We start from the raw sequence: 15879 nt of genomic DNA on the forward strand, positions 1-15879 counted from the left end.
GTTGACTCTTTTTGCTTACCACAGTAACTGGCAAGCAGTCTCCCCACCTTTGCCTCAACCCGTGATCTTTTTCATTCCTGTTCTTTCTCCTTCCTCTCCTGTCCTGCTGGGGAGGGGAGTGAGGAAGCAGCTAGGTGGGAGTTTGGCTGCTATCCTAGGCTAAGCCACCACATCTTTCAACTAAAAGCCCCCCAAATAAAGTCCACAAGCAAGAAAATAAAACTGACCCTCTTCGTTTTGTTTGTTTTATTCAAGTGTGTGGCTAAAAACGTTTCAGACACACAGAAATACTCAGCAGAGAAAGGATATAGTTGCATATTTGTCATGGAATATAGTTAAAACACTGCGATTCTCCCCTCCCCAAAGGGATTAAATCAGAGAATCACTCATAGAAGCTATCTGAGAAACTGCAAAACATCTGAGAAGGGACAGAATGTATTAACCCCTGTCACTGTGCAGAAAGGAGCTTTGTACATGAGGGAGTTGGAGAAGTGCCAGGGGACAAGTACTCAAATATCTGCATGTTGAAGGAAGCGGAGTCTGTGAGCTTTATCTCAACAGAAAGAGAAAAGGCTTCTGACATTAATATGAGCGTGCACAGCAGTGATAAATCACTAAGCTGAAAACTGACAGGTTCTGAAAAAATATAAGAAAGGAGATTCAAGACTTGAAAGTGGTTGCGTAGAGCTGGAGAAGGTTTCTGGAAATCAAATATAAAGTGAACATTTGATGGATGAGTGCTAGACATTAAACCTGAATTAATTTGGCACAATGACATTACTGGGTATACCCTGAAGGCTTGCTTGAGATAAGAGCACAGTATTTAGAGCAGGAAAGAAAGAAGTAAATCTTTTCAAGCTACTTGAATGGGCAGGACAAAATAGATGGAAAATTTTAATCTAGGTTAGTGAAGCTGCTGGAAAAATTACTAGCAGGCCACACGAGTGACTGAGAGAGTTCCATAAAGACAGAGCAAAACCCAAATAAAATCTAATTTAAAAACAAAAGAAAAAGTTAGATTTGGAAAGTTAAGAGAAGACATCCAGACCTCCCAGCACTACCTAGAGCCTCAGAGAGCTGATAATCAAACAGACAGAACTGCAGAATCAGTTATCCAAACCACAAATGAAAGTAAGAGTGAGAAGTTTTGAAACCATCTGGAATCATTAATACAGATACTCATCTTGTATTTCTTAGCAAAGAGCTGTTTTCTATGAGTAAAAGAGTTACGGTGAAATCTTTGTCCCAGTGAAATAGAAAGCGAAATTTCTGGCTTTTATTATGTGACCCTACAGAAAGTGTATTAGCTAAGTATTTATAAACAACATATCTCTATAATTGTGTGCCTTCCAGGAAAATCAGCAGGATATGTGATTTATCATAACACACAAATTGGACCTTGAGTTATTGACAGAGACCATATGCTATTTCATACATATTTTACATACACGTTTTAAATACAAATGTTGATGCGCTTTATTAGTTTTGCCCCAGAACTGATTTTGGATTTTCTGGCCTACTAATGCAAAAACTGACAATTCTCCATATGCAGGAACATAACTGAGATGATCTTTGCCTTTCTAAGGCTTGCAAAGACCCTATAGTTTCTTCCTATGTAAACATCCTCCTGTAACAAGTGGGGCAGATGTTCACAGAAGGTACCTCTTTACATCAAAACTTGACTATAACACTTGCAGAAACATAAAACATGCTTTCTCTGTTCTTTCAGCCAAGACAAGAGCAGAAGTCACAACCACTGTCAACACTAATTGTTTCAGTTTTTTTTCTTGTGGGCCACCACTGCTCTTGTTTTCAGGTAAGTTATTGTACTACCTAATAATTTCTTTTGTATTCTTAAATCCCAAGGTCTTACCAAGTTGATCAAGGATGTAACACAGCCACAGAATCTATCAGGGTTGCTATTAAGTTCATCAAAGTTAGCCAAATACTAAATTGTTATGAAAGCAATTAGCTGCTGGCCTGAATTCATTTGGTCATACTCAAATAATTTCCTGTCAAACATCTGCAGAACATCAAGTTATTCTTCACGGTTTCACCATAAGATTTTGCTCTTGTATCTTTAATCCATTTCTTTCACAGACTCTTCTTTACTTTTTTTTAATCCAATATCAAGTTGAGGTAGAATGGTCTTTGCATGTTAAAGTAGGAAGGTTTTGATACCATTACTCTCTGTGAATCAGTTCTAATTCACTTCTATCCAGGCTATGCACTTTTTTGCTGATGCTGTTGTTTCTGCACAACATTTGTGCTTGTACTCTCACTCTACTCCCACTGAAGTCATTCAGTTGGAATCTCCATCACTCTGAATAATCATTATACTGTGGAAAGGGAAGAAATATGCAATAGCTAGACAGCAGGAAAAAAGTCTATTACATTACATTAAAATATAGCTGGGTTGGGAATAGGGTTGAACAAAATCACGAATTCATCAAAATTAGCATAACGTGTTTTCTTGGTCAGTTTTCCTGATCAAGAAGTCAGTAAGTTTTGCCTTCTGTTCCAATATGTACCCTAGTTTTCTAGTAAGACCTGCTACTCTTAAGTGTAAGGCAACGGCTTTTCACAAGTCCCAATGGAAGTGCGTTTTGCTCTGATACAAACTGACTCAATACAACTGAAGAAGTTTAGATGGCTAAAAATTGTGCAGAGAGGAGGAAAGTGACTGAGCTCAAGACTTCACAAGTAAACATGAATCCTAAAAAGGGAGAGGCTACAGATCCAGTCTCCTCTTGCCAACTGTATTTTTGCCCCTACTCAGTAAAAAAGCATAAATCGTCTCCCACAGTCTGGCAGACACTTCTCTGTCTGCATTTAATCAACATTTTCCTATTACAGGCTCAATTTTCCCTCCTTCAACTTTTATCACTTCATATTTTGTCCTTCATTAAGAAGACAAATCACATTTTCCTTCTTTAGTGCTCTCATTTCTTCCAACTCAATCTTCCTCTAGACATGAAAGAAAGATCACCTATCCGCTACCCTATCACGCACTAGCAGGTATAACTTGCTTTTTAAGTGCTAGAACTACTAGCATTTTCCCCAATGCACTCAGTGTGATGAATTCCAGGGTGCTCTGGGCTTGAGAAATGCTGTATGGAAACAAACTTGTATAACATTAATAAATACAACATGACACAAGTATGTCTGGTAAGAAGAAAAACCCACTGAAGTGAGAAAAATTTGCATGGGCTTCAAGGAGCTTTGGGTGAGGGTCTTTGATACTTGCATTAGTAGGGAACAGAGCTAAAAAGAGCAGGATAAATGGGATCCTTGAAACTGTTCAATTTATTCACAGAGAGACTATTTAAGGTCATTAAGCTATTCTCGTCTGTGCTTGTTCTGAACATCATAAATAACCACTGAAGGGAATAATTACTGTTGGGGTTACTGCATAAAGATTATGTTATTTGAATGTTGGAATAACAGGAAATAGAGTTATATATTAAGATTGAAATAGGTTTTACTGTCCATACCAGACAAACTTCTCATGACAGGCATTTCACCAGAACATTGGCTTCTTGCAACAAGACAAAGTGAACTCCTTTCCCCCTAACCCTCAAAATATTTCAGACCTAACCCCCAAAATATTTCAGATGTTTTCATTCATATGACCTACATTACAACAGAGTTATGAAGTTATTATGTGTCTAATTATACAATACCACAAATTTAACCTTAGATAGGAATTAATACTGCAAGTCTGCCTTGCAGCTAAGATAATCTGAAATTATTATTATGTATATATATGCACATGCGAGTCTTTCATTACTCAAAGTGCACCAAGTAGGGAAATACAGGCAACATGCTTTTATGCTATGTATGGTGATACTTAGTGCTTACTGTATAAAGTGGTAAAGCACAACACAGAACTAAAAGCAATACCTCTGTTGTAGCAACACTCCAATATCCCTAATTTTTCCCTTCCATTTAACTTAACCCTGGAAACCAGGTTTAAAGTACTGACAAAAAAAAATCTATATAATGGCCAAGTTAACTAAAAAAGCTGATTATTTTCAGATTATTGCATAAGTCATGTGTGTTATGATCTGACCTTCTGGAGCTGGTTTACTCGCATTTGTTTTTTCTGGATCCTTCACCTTGGATTTACTTGTTTCTTTTCTTCTCTCTATATCTTTAACTGAAAAGTAAAGCAGGGAAACATAATCAATTAAACTAGAAACAGTGCAGTCAGAAGCATGTAATTTTGTTTTTAAAGACAGTGCACACAACAACTTGTGATATGCTCAGGTAACAAGTGACTATTACAGGGTTTTCCCTCCCTCCCTCTGGGTTTATTCTTTTTATGAATCTTTCCCCATCCTACCATCATTAAAGTTCTCAAAAGTGACTCTCCTCACACAGGAGAGTCCAAATACAGTGATGTCAGCACCTAAGCCCATGCTGACAAGATCCAGCACTGGAAGTACAGTCCAGAAAATTGGCAAAGCTAGCTGGGGAAAGTCCAGCATTGCAGAGTTCCACTCCAAGTTATTCAACACAAAAGCACATAAGCCAGCTGTTACATTATCCTCTTTAAAGAATCAGCTTAGATCCCATGCCCAAATCTATGATCAGGGCACCAAATACTCCCCTGTGAGTGAAGTTGCTCCAAAGCTCAGCCTTCAACAGTTTCCTGTCCCACAAGTGGGTGGGATACCTCCCTTCTTACATTCCGAATCTCTCATTACAGCCAAGCAGAACCCAGGTTGATTAAAAATTCTTAATATTACATTAGTAGCCAGTATAACCCTAGTCAGTGTGAACGATTCTGGCAAAATCATTGATAAAGTCACGTATAAGGAAAAAAAATAATCCTTTCAGAATTTCCTTAGTGTCAGCTTGGTGTCAACGCCCCAGGCATCTACAATGGCCAGGAAGAGCTTAAAAGAATGAAAAATAGTGAAATATCTTTCTTAGAAAGTAAAATTCTACTCCAGTTAAAATCTTCAGTTCATGTAAAGCTGGATCATGACCGACATTCATTCCAGTAGGAACTGAGTCTAGCCAGGATCAGTTTCTCTATGCTACATTGTTCAAAAAACACTGTGAGAGGGTGAAAGAAGTTTATTTCTCTTGAAACATAGGATATCAAATAGACAATACAAGTATTCCGTTTTACAGAAGTGGACAAAAGTCAAATGGATTTCACTAATTTACCCAGTAATATATGGAATATCTGATACAGCTGAGAGTGCTCTAAATTCCAATCCAAAATATAACCACAACACCATCCTGCCATCTAAGGAAGACAACAAATCATTGTCAAGTATCTGAGTGTGACTTTACTAGGGGCTGCAGACCCTAGAGCTCTTACACTCCAGGTATAAAAGTAAGGAAATTGGTGAAAAAGTAACTGAATTTTTAACTTCTCTCCTTACTAACATAGGATGTGTACCTGTACATCACCTCTACATTTAGGTTTTGAAAGTCATTCAGAAGCAAATTCAGGTCCACAAGCTTGCTGAGAAGTCAGCTTTTACCAAGGCAGATCTTGGTTATTAGCTGGGTTACAGATAATGGCAAGATGACATCAGGTTTTATTCAGAAGTTTGGGTTTAATTCTTATTTAAACAAAACTCCATATAAAATAAATGAGCTCAAATTACCAGAATACTACTAGTCAAAAAGGATGCCATTCCTTGGCCTTCAGAGCATTATTCCTTTGAGGAAAAGCTCAGAGCAAACTATGGAGCCACTTGATGGCCTCCTCTAATGCTAGTGCTGTTCTCTCCAGAGAACCAATACCAAAATCTGAAAATGCTCATAGGAGACAACGTCACATCCTGACAAGAGATTTCTGGATTTGGGAAGGTGATTTCTGTCAAAATTCTAACCACACAGGAAGAACAGACAAGACACCAGTTTTACTCACATATTTACACAGATAAAAAACTTATCTAATGCACATTTTATTGCTGCAATTTAAAAGGAAAACAATTCCCCAGTGATCTTTGTTAATTGCATACTGTGTACTAAAGTAAGAATATACTACAGATAGGATAAGAAAGTATACCCAGCTATATAAAGAAGAATACTTTTTCAACCATAAAGTTTTACTGTAGGCTTGAGAATTCTTAGTACATCAGTTACAACTCAGCAGCATTAAACATACTTCCAGTGCACTAAACCAGAGGATATTCTCAAAGCTTTGTATATGTTTGACCATTTTTCATCTCAAGAATTAGTGGCCACTTGTCAGAGAAGGGGAAAAAGAACAAGAATACAAGATAGTAAAACAGAAGGATTTGTATATATGCTGTATCTAACTTTATTTATGCAAAGCATCATATTGTCAAATGAAACCGCATCCTCATCAAGTACTACACGTTTTCAGCTGCAGCAGAGGAAGAGCATACTAAATAGAACATAACCGTTTATTCTTAAATCAAGTTGCAAGCTCTACTTCTCCTGAAGAATAGAGGTAGTTTAAAAAACAGCAACACTTCAAATTATAGAAGTCGGTGTAGCTTTATGTGGCCTACTCTTTACTGCTACAATAATCTGTGGGTTTGTGGGTTTTCTAACCAAACAGAACTTAAAGTAGTAGATACAGTTGCAGTGGTGAAAAGCTAGGAAAACTTTGACATATACCACATGAAGTAGCCAGCATATTTTATCTTGTGGTGGTTTTAAGAGAAAGGCAGTTTAGCAATGACAGCGAGAAGTATTATCCCAAGGGAATTCAGTAGGCTTTCAACTGTACTGCCAGACTGTCACATTTTTGTCTTTATCAGCCAAATCTCCTTTAATCTCATTTAGCTGAGCTGTTTAAGATGCAGATCAAGACAATTATATCCCTATGATATAGACATTGAGAGTATGTGTAGGTCAGATATAAAAAGTCTTAACCATAATTCATAAACATATTTGACATCTGAAGATCAGTAAGAATTCAGCCTTTCATAGTATCATTGAACTAGCAACTATTTGTCAGTGGGCACTGCTCTAAGAATGTTTTTATTAAAAGCTGAAGAAAGGGAAGGAAATGTTTCAACTATCAGAATATAGTACTTTCCTTCTTGTTTCTGCTCGCTGAAGATTCTTTTCCACAAGACACTGGCTAATTTCATAACATAATGAGGAAATAAAGTAATTTCAAACCACTAGAAAGAAAGCCCAAAGCAAGAATGTGCTATGGAAGAGTGACTAGATCAATTCAGGCCTCCAGCTCTACATGTACCAATTAAAATCTGTGATTAGCCTTCTACCACAGAAGGAACTGTTTTTCTATTATCCCACTTTGCATCTGACTTCATTACAGCTTCATAAATTACATTAAATATCCGATAAATTCTGAATGTCATGATAAAGACACCTACTTCTGAACTGGCCTTGTGCTGGTTTACTCTCCTTGTCTTCACTGAATGCAATGATCTGGAGAGCATAGGTTTGATCTGGAATAAGACCTTGAATGATTGCTTTGGTTGCAGTGTTTTGAAGAATTAATTGATTGGTTTTTCCACCTGTAAGAGAAAACAAAAAAAAAAAAAAACCAACCACAAATGCATAATTTTGTTTGCTTTTCTTATAGCACGGTAAATGTAATGACTTACAAATTCCTCAAGCTCTACAGTTACCCAAGTGTTCCCATTTTCAGAAGTATCCATACAGCCCAACCAGATGGCATCCCATAAAAACAAGAATTCAGGCAGCATGACCAAAGACACAGACCAATTTTTTTAGACAGAAACACTCAAAGATCAATCAATCAGCCTGTGTATCTGGGTCTCATACAACAGTAATTGGCATGTAATATATGTATTAAATATTATGTAATATAATATATGTAATATAATAGTACTAGCATGTAATTAAAAACCATTTGTCCAACAAAACCATTAATTAAGAAAAAAGGAAACATTTGACAAACAGCTGTCAAAGTTGCTAACATCATGCCCACAGGCTTTCACACTGCTCTGTGAGTGGCTGACAGTTCTGAACCCATCATACCCACATCATCTCTGAATACCTTCTGCCCATTTCATTTGGTTGAGGAAATTCTTATGTATAAATACAAATATTAAACATTTCTATGTATATATATATGCATATACATAGATTATGTACAAATATGTATTTTAGCTCTATGCTAAAGGTGTATCTATATTTAAATGTGTACAGAAGTAGTACCTCTATACAAGTAGCCTTATACAGCCATTTTGCTGTCTAGCTTTACATTTTAGATTTTCATTCAAGAAGACTTTTAAACGGTTTTGGGCTTTTTTGGGTATTGTTATTTTGATTTTTATTTTTTCCCAAAATCATTTGGTTTTTGTTTTTCTTTTCTCTGGGGAGCTCACTATGGGAGAAGGCTCAGGAAGATCCAACTCAAAGCTTTGGCTAAAATAGTGCTCCTATTTCAGCTCTCCCTTGAATACATCATAGATTTCCTTAAACCCCACAGAAAGAAAGATAATGACATGATCAGTGACAATTCCCAAGGGCTACATATGAAATGAAGAGCCACCAATTCTACTACCTTAAGCATTTGATTCCCACAGTCTATGCCTGTGATTTACCCCTCGTAAAATTGATTTCTCTCTTCTGTTGACCAGCCAATATTCCATTATCCACAGCTTGCTCACACTTCCTTAGTCCTGCAAAATGACACTAGCCTCTGAAACACTGTTCAGCCCTTCACCTTAAAGAAGAACAGACTTTTGTTTTACCTGAACTTGGAGTGACAAGAAGCTTATATCCAGTGAATTGCCCTTTGGGGGCTTTCCAAGAGATCTGTACACTGTCAGGACTGACTACATTATATCTTAGTCTTGTTGGTGGGGACACTGCAAGTGAGGGAGGAAAGAAAACGACATTTTAAATTCAAATAAAAAGCAACTGCCAATTTTAAACAAAGATAACATATAGGAAGACAACACAAAATTTTAATGATAAAGGATGCAAGTTATTCAAAATATCACATACATCAGTTTATTAGTTTGTAAAATGACATCCCCAGGTGCACTACTTCCCTCAGACATATCTTTTATTTATCTCTTTATAAGAACAAACTAACAACCTAACAGCAGAGGACAGAAAGACAAACAGTGTTAGATGTTAAGGGTCTAGATTAGCAGGCAAAGCTGGTAACAAAAATGCTCTTTGTTAATATATGGGAATTAAAATTGCTCTCTTTGCTTACACTGCATTGCCCAGCCTCCTTTACCTTGCATCACTGTGGGCCCTTCCCCAAACTTAAGTTCAGTCAGGGCCAAATTTTCGAAGCCTTGTGAAGACACAATAACCAAGAGCAAATACAGGCATGCACAAGGCAGAGGGAACATCAGCTGCTCAGTTTGCAGACCTGGCCTAAGCAGCACAAACTTGCCCAGCTGCAGGAACTGCTTCGGTCTCATCAAGACTAGCAGGCATGCATAAGCAAGTAAAGATTTAGACAAGGGGCAATCTGGATGATAAGCAGTTTCTATTTATATTGTGCCTACGTTTCAAATAAAAACGGCAGGTGAAATGCATAAGAGCATGAAGTGAATGAGAAAGAGGTGATATTTCAGTGAAGCAATACACAGAGGGAACAAGCGGAAAATCTACCCTATGTTGTTACCACAATAGCAGCAACTTTGTGGCTATGCCCATAAACTAGTTTGTCACAGCTTTACATTCTTCTGCTCGGACAACCTCCACTGATGCTGGGCAAAACCCTACACAGCATTTTAGCTGTTCTTCAGGAAGCCACATCCCTCCAGAGCAAACAACTGCAGCAGAGCTGGTAGTTGTGCAGCCTGTGGTATCCAAGCCTCTCAGTAAGGGAAACACATTTAAATGAGGTTTGGATCACAGAGAACTAACTCATCTAGAGGGAAAGGCAGCCAGAGAAGCTGCCCAGAGGCTGAGCAACAGAAAGGGCTAGAAAAGATTAACAAACTCCCCCATCAGCCTTACCCACCACCTCCACAGCTCTCTGAATTTCCCCATTTTCCAAACCCTTGGTGCCTCTACCACCACCCTTAAGGCTTCTCTAAGTCTAAGAAATAAGTAAAATTATCTGAAGTGGGGAAGTGGCAATTTCTTTTCCCCAGAACCCAACAGAGCTCCCCAGTGACCAGGCTTGTTGGTCCTCTAGATATAATAAGCCAGCAGTTCTCATCACATTTCTGAGTTTCAAGGATTACAGCATATGGAGCATCTGAGTCAACAGGCAGAATGTGCCAGCCAGAAAGTTTCTGAACTCTCCATTTGACCTGCTACAGCCAACGCAGCTCTGGCACTAGCAGCAGCCAAAGACCTGTCCTAAGCTGATTGCTTTTTCCTGCATGTTTCTTTTTCCAACAGCTTGAGGGAAGAAAGAAGAAGGGAAGAGACAGGCTGTAGTTTTTTGAGATGTGGGGTGGTGGTTTTTGCATGTCATCTATCATTAAAAACATTTGGGGTCTTAGAAGAAAAAACCTGGAGGTATAATACAAGAGATGTATTCCCTTGCATCCAGCCTCTTAATCCGTAAGGGACAGTTTTGCCAGGCAGGTTCTGCAGTTTTCTGCCTTGATGGACTTAACATCACAAAACAGGGAAAAAAAAGTACATAAGCACCAAGAAGAGCTTAGTAACACCTCCACCACATTCTCAAAGGTTTCAGAGAACAAGCTAAAGAAGAGAGGCAAAGGGGTAGAAAGAACAGGTAGCACACCAGTTCCACGCGCTCAAAAGTGTTCTGATCCACAGCACTGGGCTTATACCCAATCAGGGTATTTCCTCAGTTTCTGGGCACAATCTTGTCAGACCTTATCTTCAGGCTGCCTGTCACTTCCCTGAAGTTTAGAAAGAGGCTGTAAGCAAGAGTGTGTGCCGGAATCCCTGCAGATACAAATTAAGTTCTTTGAAAATTTGGCCCTCTTATTGCAATTTGTTTTGCTGGGCAGGTTTCTGCAGGAACATTCAGTATGCTATAATTGCAATAAAATGACAGACACTATGGCAAAAAGTTTTGCAAGCCAAGCAGACTGTTGTTATGGATTACAGCTTTTAATTCATTCTCAAGATTCATTCTGTCTTTGAGTTATACATAAATCACAATGAACTGGGGCAGAATGAACCAAGTCTGGCAAATCATGCCTAGGAGTTTGAAAATATGCTACTCCTTTTGTTATTTATTTTGTCTAAGGAAGAGCAAATAAACTTTTGAACAATGACAGTATGCAAGTGTAATAATGCTGCATGTTTTATCAGGATTAAGTGGCAAATTTGTATGGGGATTAAGAGGCAGAGCAGAGAGCAACAAAGTAACACCAAGGATTGACAAAATCATGTCAGAATTTCAGAGTTTGTTTTCTCTGCCATCTTCTTCCTTCCCCTGTTATTCCATTCCACCCTTTTCAACTTAACAGTTTGTGAAAGCACCCTGTAACAAAGAAGCATAGTTCTGGCCTAATTGCTATTAGCCATCACCAAACCAGGTACACTTTGGGAGCTCCTAAAAAACAATCACAGATCTTACAAGCAAAGAAGGACACAATCACCAAAAGTTCTTCTGTTTACTACAGAGTTACAACGTGAAAGACTAGAAAAGTTGTGCCAGGATAGCCTTTACATAACTAGTCAATTTTCACTGGGTACTTTTTGTATCAAAGGTGGTAGTGCAGGGGAATGGACATTCCCACACAGCAATTAACCATAAGGAAGAAAAGAATTATTCACCAGACAGATACACAACTGTGTCTTAGTTGTGCAAAGACTAACATTCTGGCACAGAAAAATACATATAGCTAAGGAAGTTAAAAATCTAACACTCGAACAGACAACAAAATACTGATGGGAATTACTACACATTCACCAACCTGAAGAGGATATCTTTATTTCTTTGGACCTTTATTGTCTGTGGAACAAAATCTCACTTCTTGCAGAAAGGGAAAAAAATTAATCCAAGCTGAGTCAGTTAACTGATAAAAATCAGTAGCTAGAGCTCCTTAAGTGGTTTTACAGGAATGCAAAAGAGAATGGCTGTCAGCAACATTAGAGCAGTCACCCAAACGAAAACTTCAGACAAAGTCAAGGCTTTGGTTCATGCCACGAGATAAATTAGTACTCCAAATATATGAGCCTTGTGGACAACTATGGAAAGAGTGTTTTGAACTATTCAGTATCTTAATGGAAAGGAAAAATACCATAAATTGCATATGCGCAGTTCTCCAAAACATCCAATAATCTAATACTGGATACTAACTAAATCATGTGGCTTCCAGTTTACTTTTGTCATAAGAATTGAAGAAGTCAATATGCACTGCAATTACATTAGTAACACAGCGAAATTAATGCTACAGAAAGAAAAGTTCCCATCTGTAAATACAGAACAAAAATTCTTCAATCAAGTTACTCTATGAATAAATGGAAAATTCTAGTATTTTTCTTGCCCAGCACTATTTTTGTGTATTATATAAGAACATAAGTAGACAAAAGCTGTTGTTTAAGTCACATTATGAATGGGAAAGAAAGAGCAGTGATGAAAGTATAATTGCTGTTGAGTAAAAACTGAATGGCACTATGAAGGCATTCAGGTAATAAATGAGATGAAACCATGTAGCTCAACGCAGATAACTCCTCAGCTGAAGTATTAAGTTGTAGCTTCAGGCATGTTGATTTCAGTCTCCCAAACACATTCTCCTTTCCAAGAAGTCACATTACACACCTTTACCTGAGCATCTTTGCCAAAGGAAGGAAACAAGCTGGAACGAATACCAGCTCTTCCTACACCTTGGCAGGGTATACAATGTCTTAAAACAGACAACCATACTGTTAGTGTTGTATTAAAATGTATTAAATAGCCTGCTGCATGAAGATTTTACAGCAAGGGGTGGCAACCTTGAGGAAAGAATGAATTTTAGAAATATCTTCTTACTTTACGTGTAGCAAGAGATATTTTTCTTCTGTGAACATGGAATAGAGACTTCTTATCACCTCATTCAATAACATACAGTCATTTTGGGCCAAGGCAATAGCCCACTTAGCTTAGTATGACCCTGCTGACAGCATTCAGAAGTTAATGCTTGCTGAAAGAGTGTAAGAACAAGGGAAGTATTGTTCTTTATTCATGAAGTACACCAACTCTAGCCTTGCTAGTGTGACTATGGAAAAAACTCTCCTTGACCTTAATTTCACTGTATTAATAGTTGAGAGCTTTCTCCCTTACGGGTGGCTGATTAAATCAAAGTTAAAATAAATAAATAAAAGTCTGGGGAAGAGTATGGTTTTCCAAGCCCAAGGAATTTTGCAAAACTTTCTGGAGATGGATCTCAATCCCCAGTACTGTTCTGCAAATCTTAACCATATGTATTAGGACTGAAAAACACAGAGAGAGGACTAACCATATGCTTTGCTTTATTGGCTCATTAAGTCACAAACATTCTGAACCTCTTTTCTGACCAGAACTGATGTGCTGAACATCAGGAACATGTATTTCTTCATTCACCTCACATTGCCCACATTAAATATTACTGCTTACACGTGTTCCTAAGTTCTGTGAGAGGCCTATAAAGCTCTCCCAGATTCCCACACATCCAAGATGGTATGTATGCTTCCACAGCACGTGAGTGCCACGCAGGCTGGACAGCGCTGCTACTTGCATTTGCCAGAACTTGGAAAGCCTCAGGTTTCAACTAGTCTTTGAATGTACTCATGAATAATGCATTATAAAAAGACGCTTTAGAAGAGCCTCAGGATCAAATTCTGGTCCCAGTTATGCCTACGCAGTCTCATATCAAAGGGATTACATAAATATAAAGTTGAGAGAAATATCTTTCTTTAGAAATCATAAAATATCATTGGCATTCTTCCTCCCTCCTTCCGAAAGCAATAGGATATATTTTCTCTAAAAGTCAAACCACTGTCAATGTGATCCAACAAGTATTTAAGTCTAACAATCTCAGCAGTATCTTTTAATACCCACAAAAGAGATTTTAAAAAGAAAACTGAAGAAGTAGTCTGTGACATTTAATAGTCCTGTTCAATATTGAATGATGTGTTACAACAGCTACTGTTCCAACAAAGAAAATATATATATATTGCATATAAATATAATATTATAGATGGTCCTTCAGACTTGATTATGTAGAGAACAGACACAGCAATTTCTGATCAGTGTTTCAAGAGTTATATATATAGAGAGAGAGACACCTGAACTTGCAAAAAGATTAATGCTATTTGAGATCCTAGATTCAAAGAGCACACATGAACAAATAATTCTACTCCTTCTACACGCCAAGATCAGCATCAAAACTCCCACTTCACTTCAGTAGTAAGTATGGATCCACATCCTCCTAAGAGGGAAGTACCACTTGCATTTGGAATAAAAAAGTTTAATTCTGCACATCAGAATGAAAAACTTCTTTTTTGTGACTTACCTTGGCCCTGAGCATCACTGATGAAGACAGCTGTAACAGCTAAAAAAGCCAAGAGGAAACAGCTCTGTGCCTCATACCGACAAAGCATCTTCCTCTCCTGAGTACACACAGTATCAGCAGGTCTGAAAACACATAGAACAAAAGACATATTAAACCTGCAAAGATGAGGCATCCACTTTCATGAAAATTATGGGCAAAATCTGGATTCCATTAAAAAAAAAAATCAGGAATTTGCTAAAGACATTGATACAACCAAGACTGCATCCTGACAGCAGATTTAGAACCAAAGCATATTTTACCTGAAAGAACCCCATTTGGGGTACTCAATGAAAATTCAGCCCATGTAAAGAGAAAATTGGTATTCTTTGCTAAGCCTACATTAGTACTGGAGTAAAGTATGCTATGCATAGCAAGATTAAATTGGTATCTCCATACCACCCATTGTTGTAAGCACCTTCTCAAGATACCTGTGGAAAATAACTCTAAAGCTCTCGATAGCAAAGTCGGACTAAAATGGTCTTCTACTTTATATCTAGAAAGCATCCAGAATGGGATGTTGAATCATGTATTTCAGGATTCTGTAATTAAAAATTAACTAATTAATTAATGGAATCAGATAAGAACTACCCTGCAAGCCTATTATAGACCAATATAATAACAAATAGATGCACTCAAAAACCCAGTGAAAGTCATTGATCAGTTTAGCTGAGGACCTTTGCGCATAAGTTGTCAAAAAAGGTAAAACTTTGTTCTGAGGAAACATGAGTCCTCTTCTCACTGCTCTCTCCAGCATACTGGTTTTCCTTTTTCTGTCTTTTTCAACTTATTCCATGCTCTCTGTCATACTACCTGGCTCTTACAGCTGCACAAGCAGCTCAGAAGGCATGCAGGGTATCAACTGAGTAAGCATGAATTCTGTCTGTAGGCAATACCAAGGTAAAAATATATACTCTAACTTAATCAGTTAGGAACACCAACACTTCAGAGTGGAGCATTATATGAACAGTCAGGGCAGTCCTAAGTGAACTAGCTGGATTACACAAAGCAATCCTCATGCCAAAGAACAGGTTCCAGAAGGGGTAACCTGTCTGTCCACAGAAGCTAGATTAAGAATGGTACAAATTTCATTATCTGAACTTGGCCTTTAACACTTTCCAGTACAGTTATTTAACATTTATAGAAGCACCTCTCAAGATATCTCAATGTGTTCATAACATTCCACTTACAAACATTAATCTATCTCTGAACTTTACTACTGCACTAGTTTTAGCTGATTTTCTGGACCAGGAAGAAGAATTTTTGCTGCCCTCTCCTGTTAGTATTTCACAGAATTACATTTCTATAATAGATTTCTTTCTGTCAGCAAGAACTCAGCATTTGAAAGTTTACTTTGGTAAATTTTGGGTTATGTATTTCTGTGTGCAGGTCCTTCCCATTTACCTCTTGTGTTATTTTCTATGCTACTCCCAACATACCATCATTGAATTTGCCTTCCATGTTCTCATTGTCT

The 15879-nt window shown here is 37.7% G+C and overlaps 1 protein-coding gene across 6 annotated transcripts in view; it reads right to left on the reverse strand.

Annotated features, from left to right (window-relative positions):
* Nucleotides 1-15879, reverse strand: part of COL14A1 (collagen type XIV alpha 1 chain) — a 117587-nt gene that overhangs the window by 98867 nt on the left and 2841 nt on the right. For all 6 annotated transcript variants that reach the window (XM_034061399.1, XM_034061328.1, XM_034061371.1 and 3 more), the window contains exons 2-5: nucleotides 14370-14491; nucleotides 8691-8807; nucleotides 7341-7484; nucleotides 4073-4159 (exon numbers count right to left, since the gene is read on the reverse strand). In XM_034061399.1, coding sequence (XP_033917290.1) covers nucleotides 4073-4159; nucleotides 7341-7484; nucleotides 8691-8807; nucleotides 14370-14457 — 436 coding nt within the window. In that variant the 5' untranslated portion in view covers nucleotides 14458-14491. The remainder of the gene's footprint in view (nucleotides 1-4072; nucleotides 4160-7340; nucleotides 7485-8690; nucleotides 8808-14369; nucleotides 14492-15879) is intronic.

Source organism: Melopsittacus undulatus, chromosome 1 (genome assembly GCF_012275295.1).
Source record: "Melopsittacus undulatus isolate bMelUnd1 chromosome 1, bMelUnd1.mat.Z, whole genome shotgun sequence".
Taxonomy (NCBI): Eukaryota; Metazoa; Chordata; class Aves; order Psittaciformes; family Psittaculidae; genus Melopsittacus; species Melopsittacus undulatus.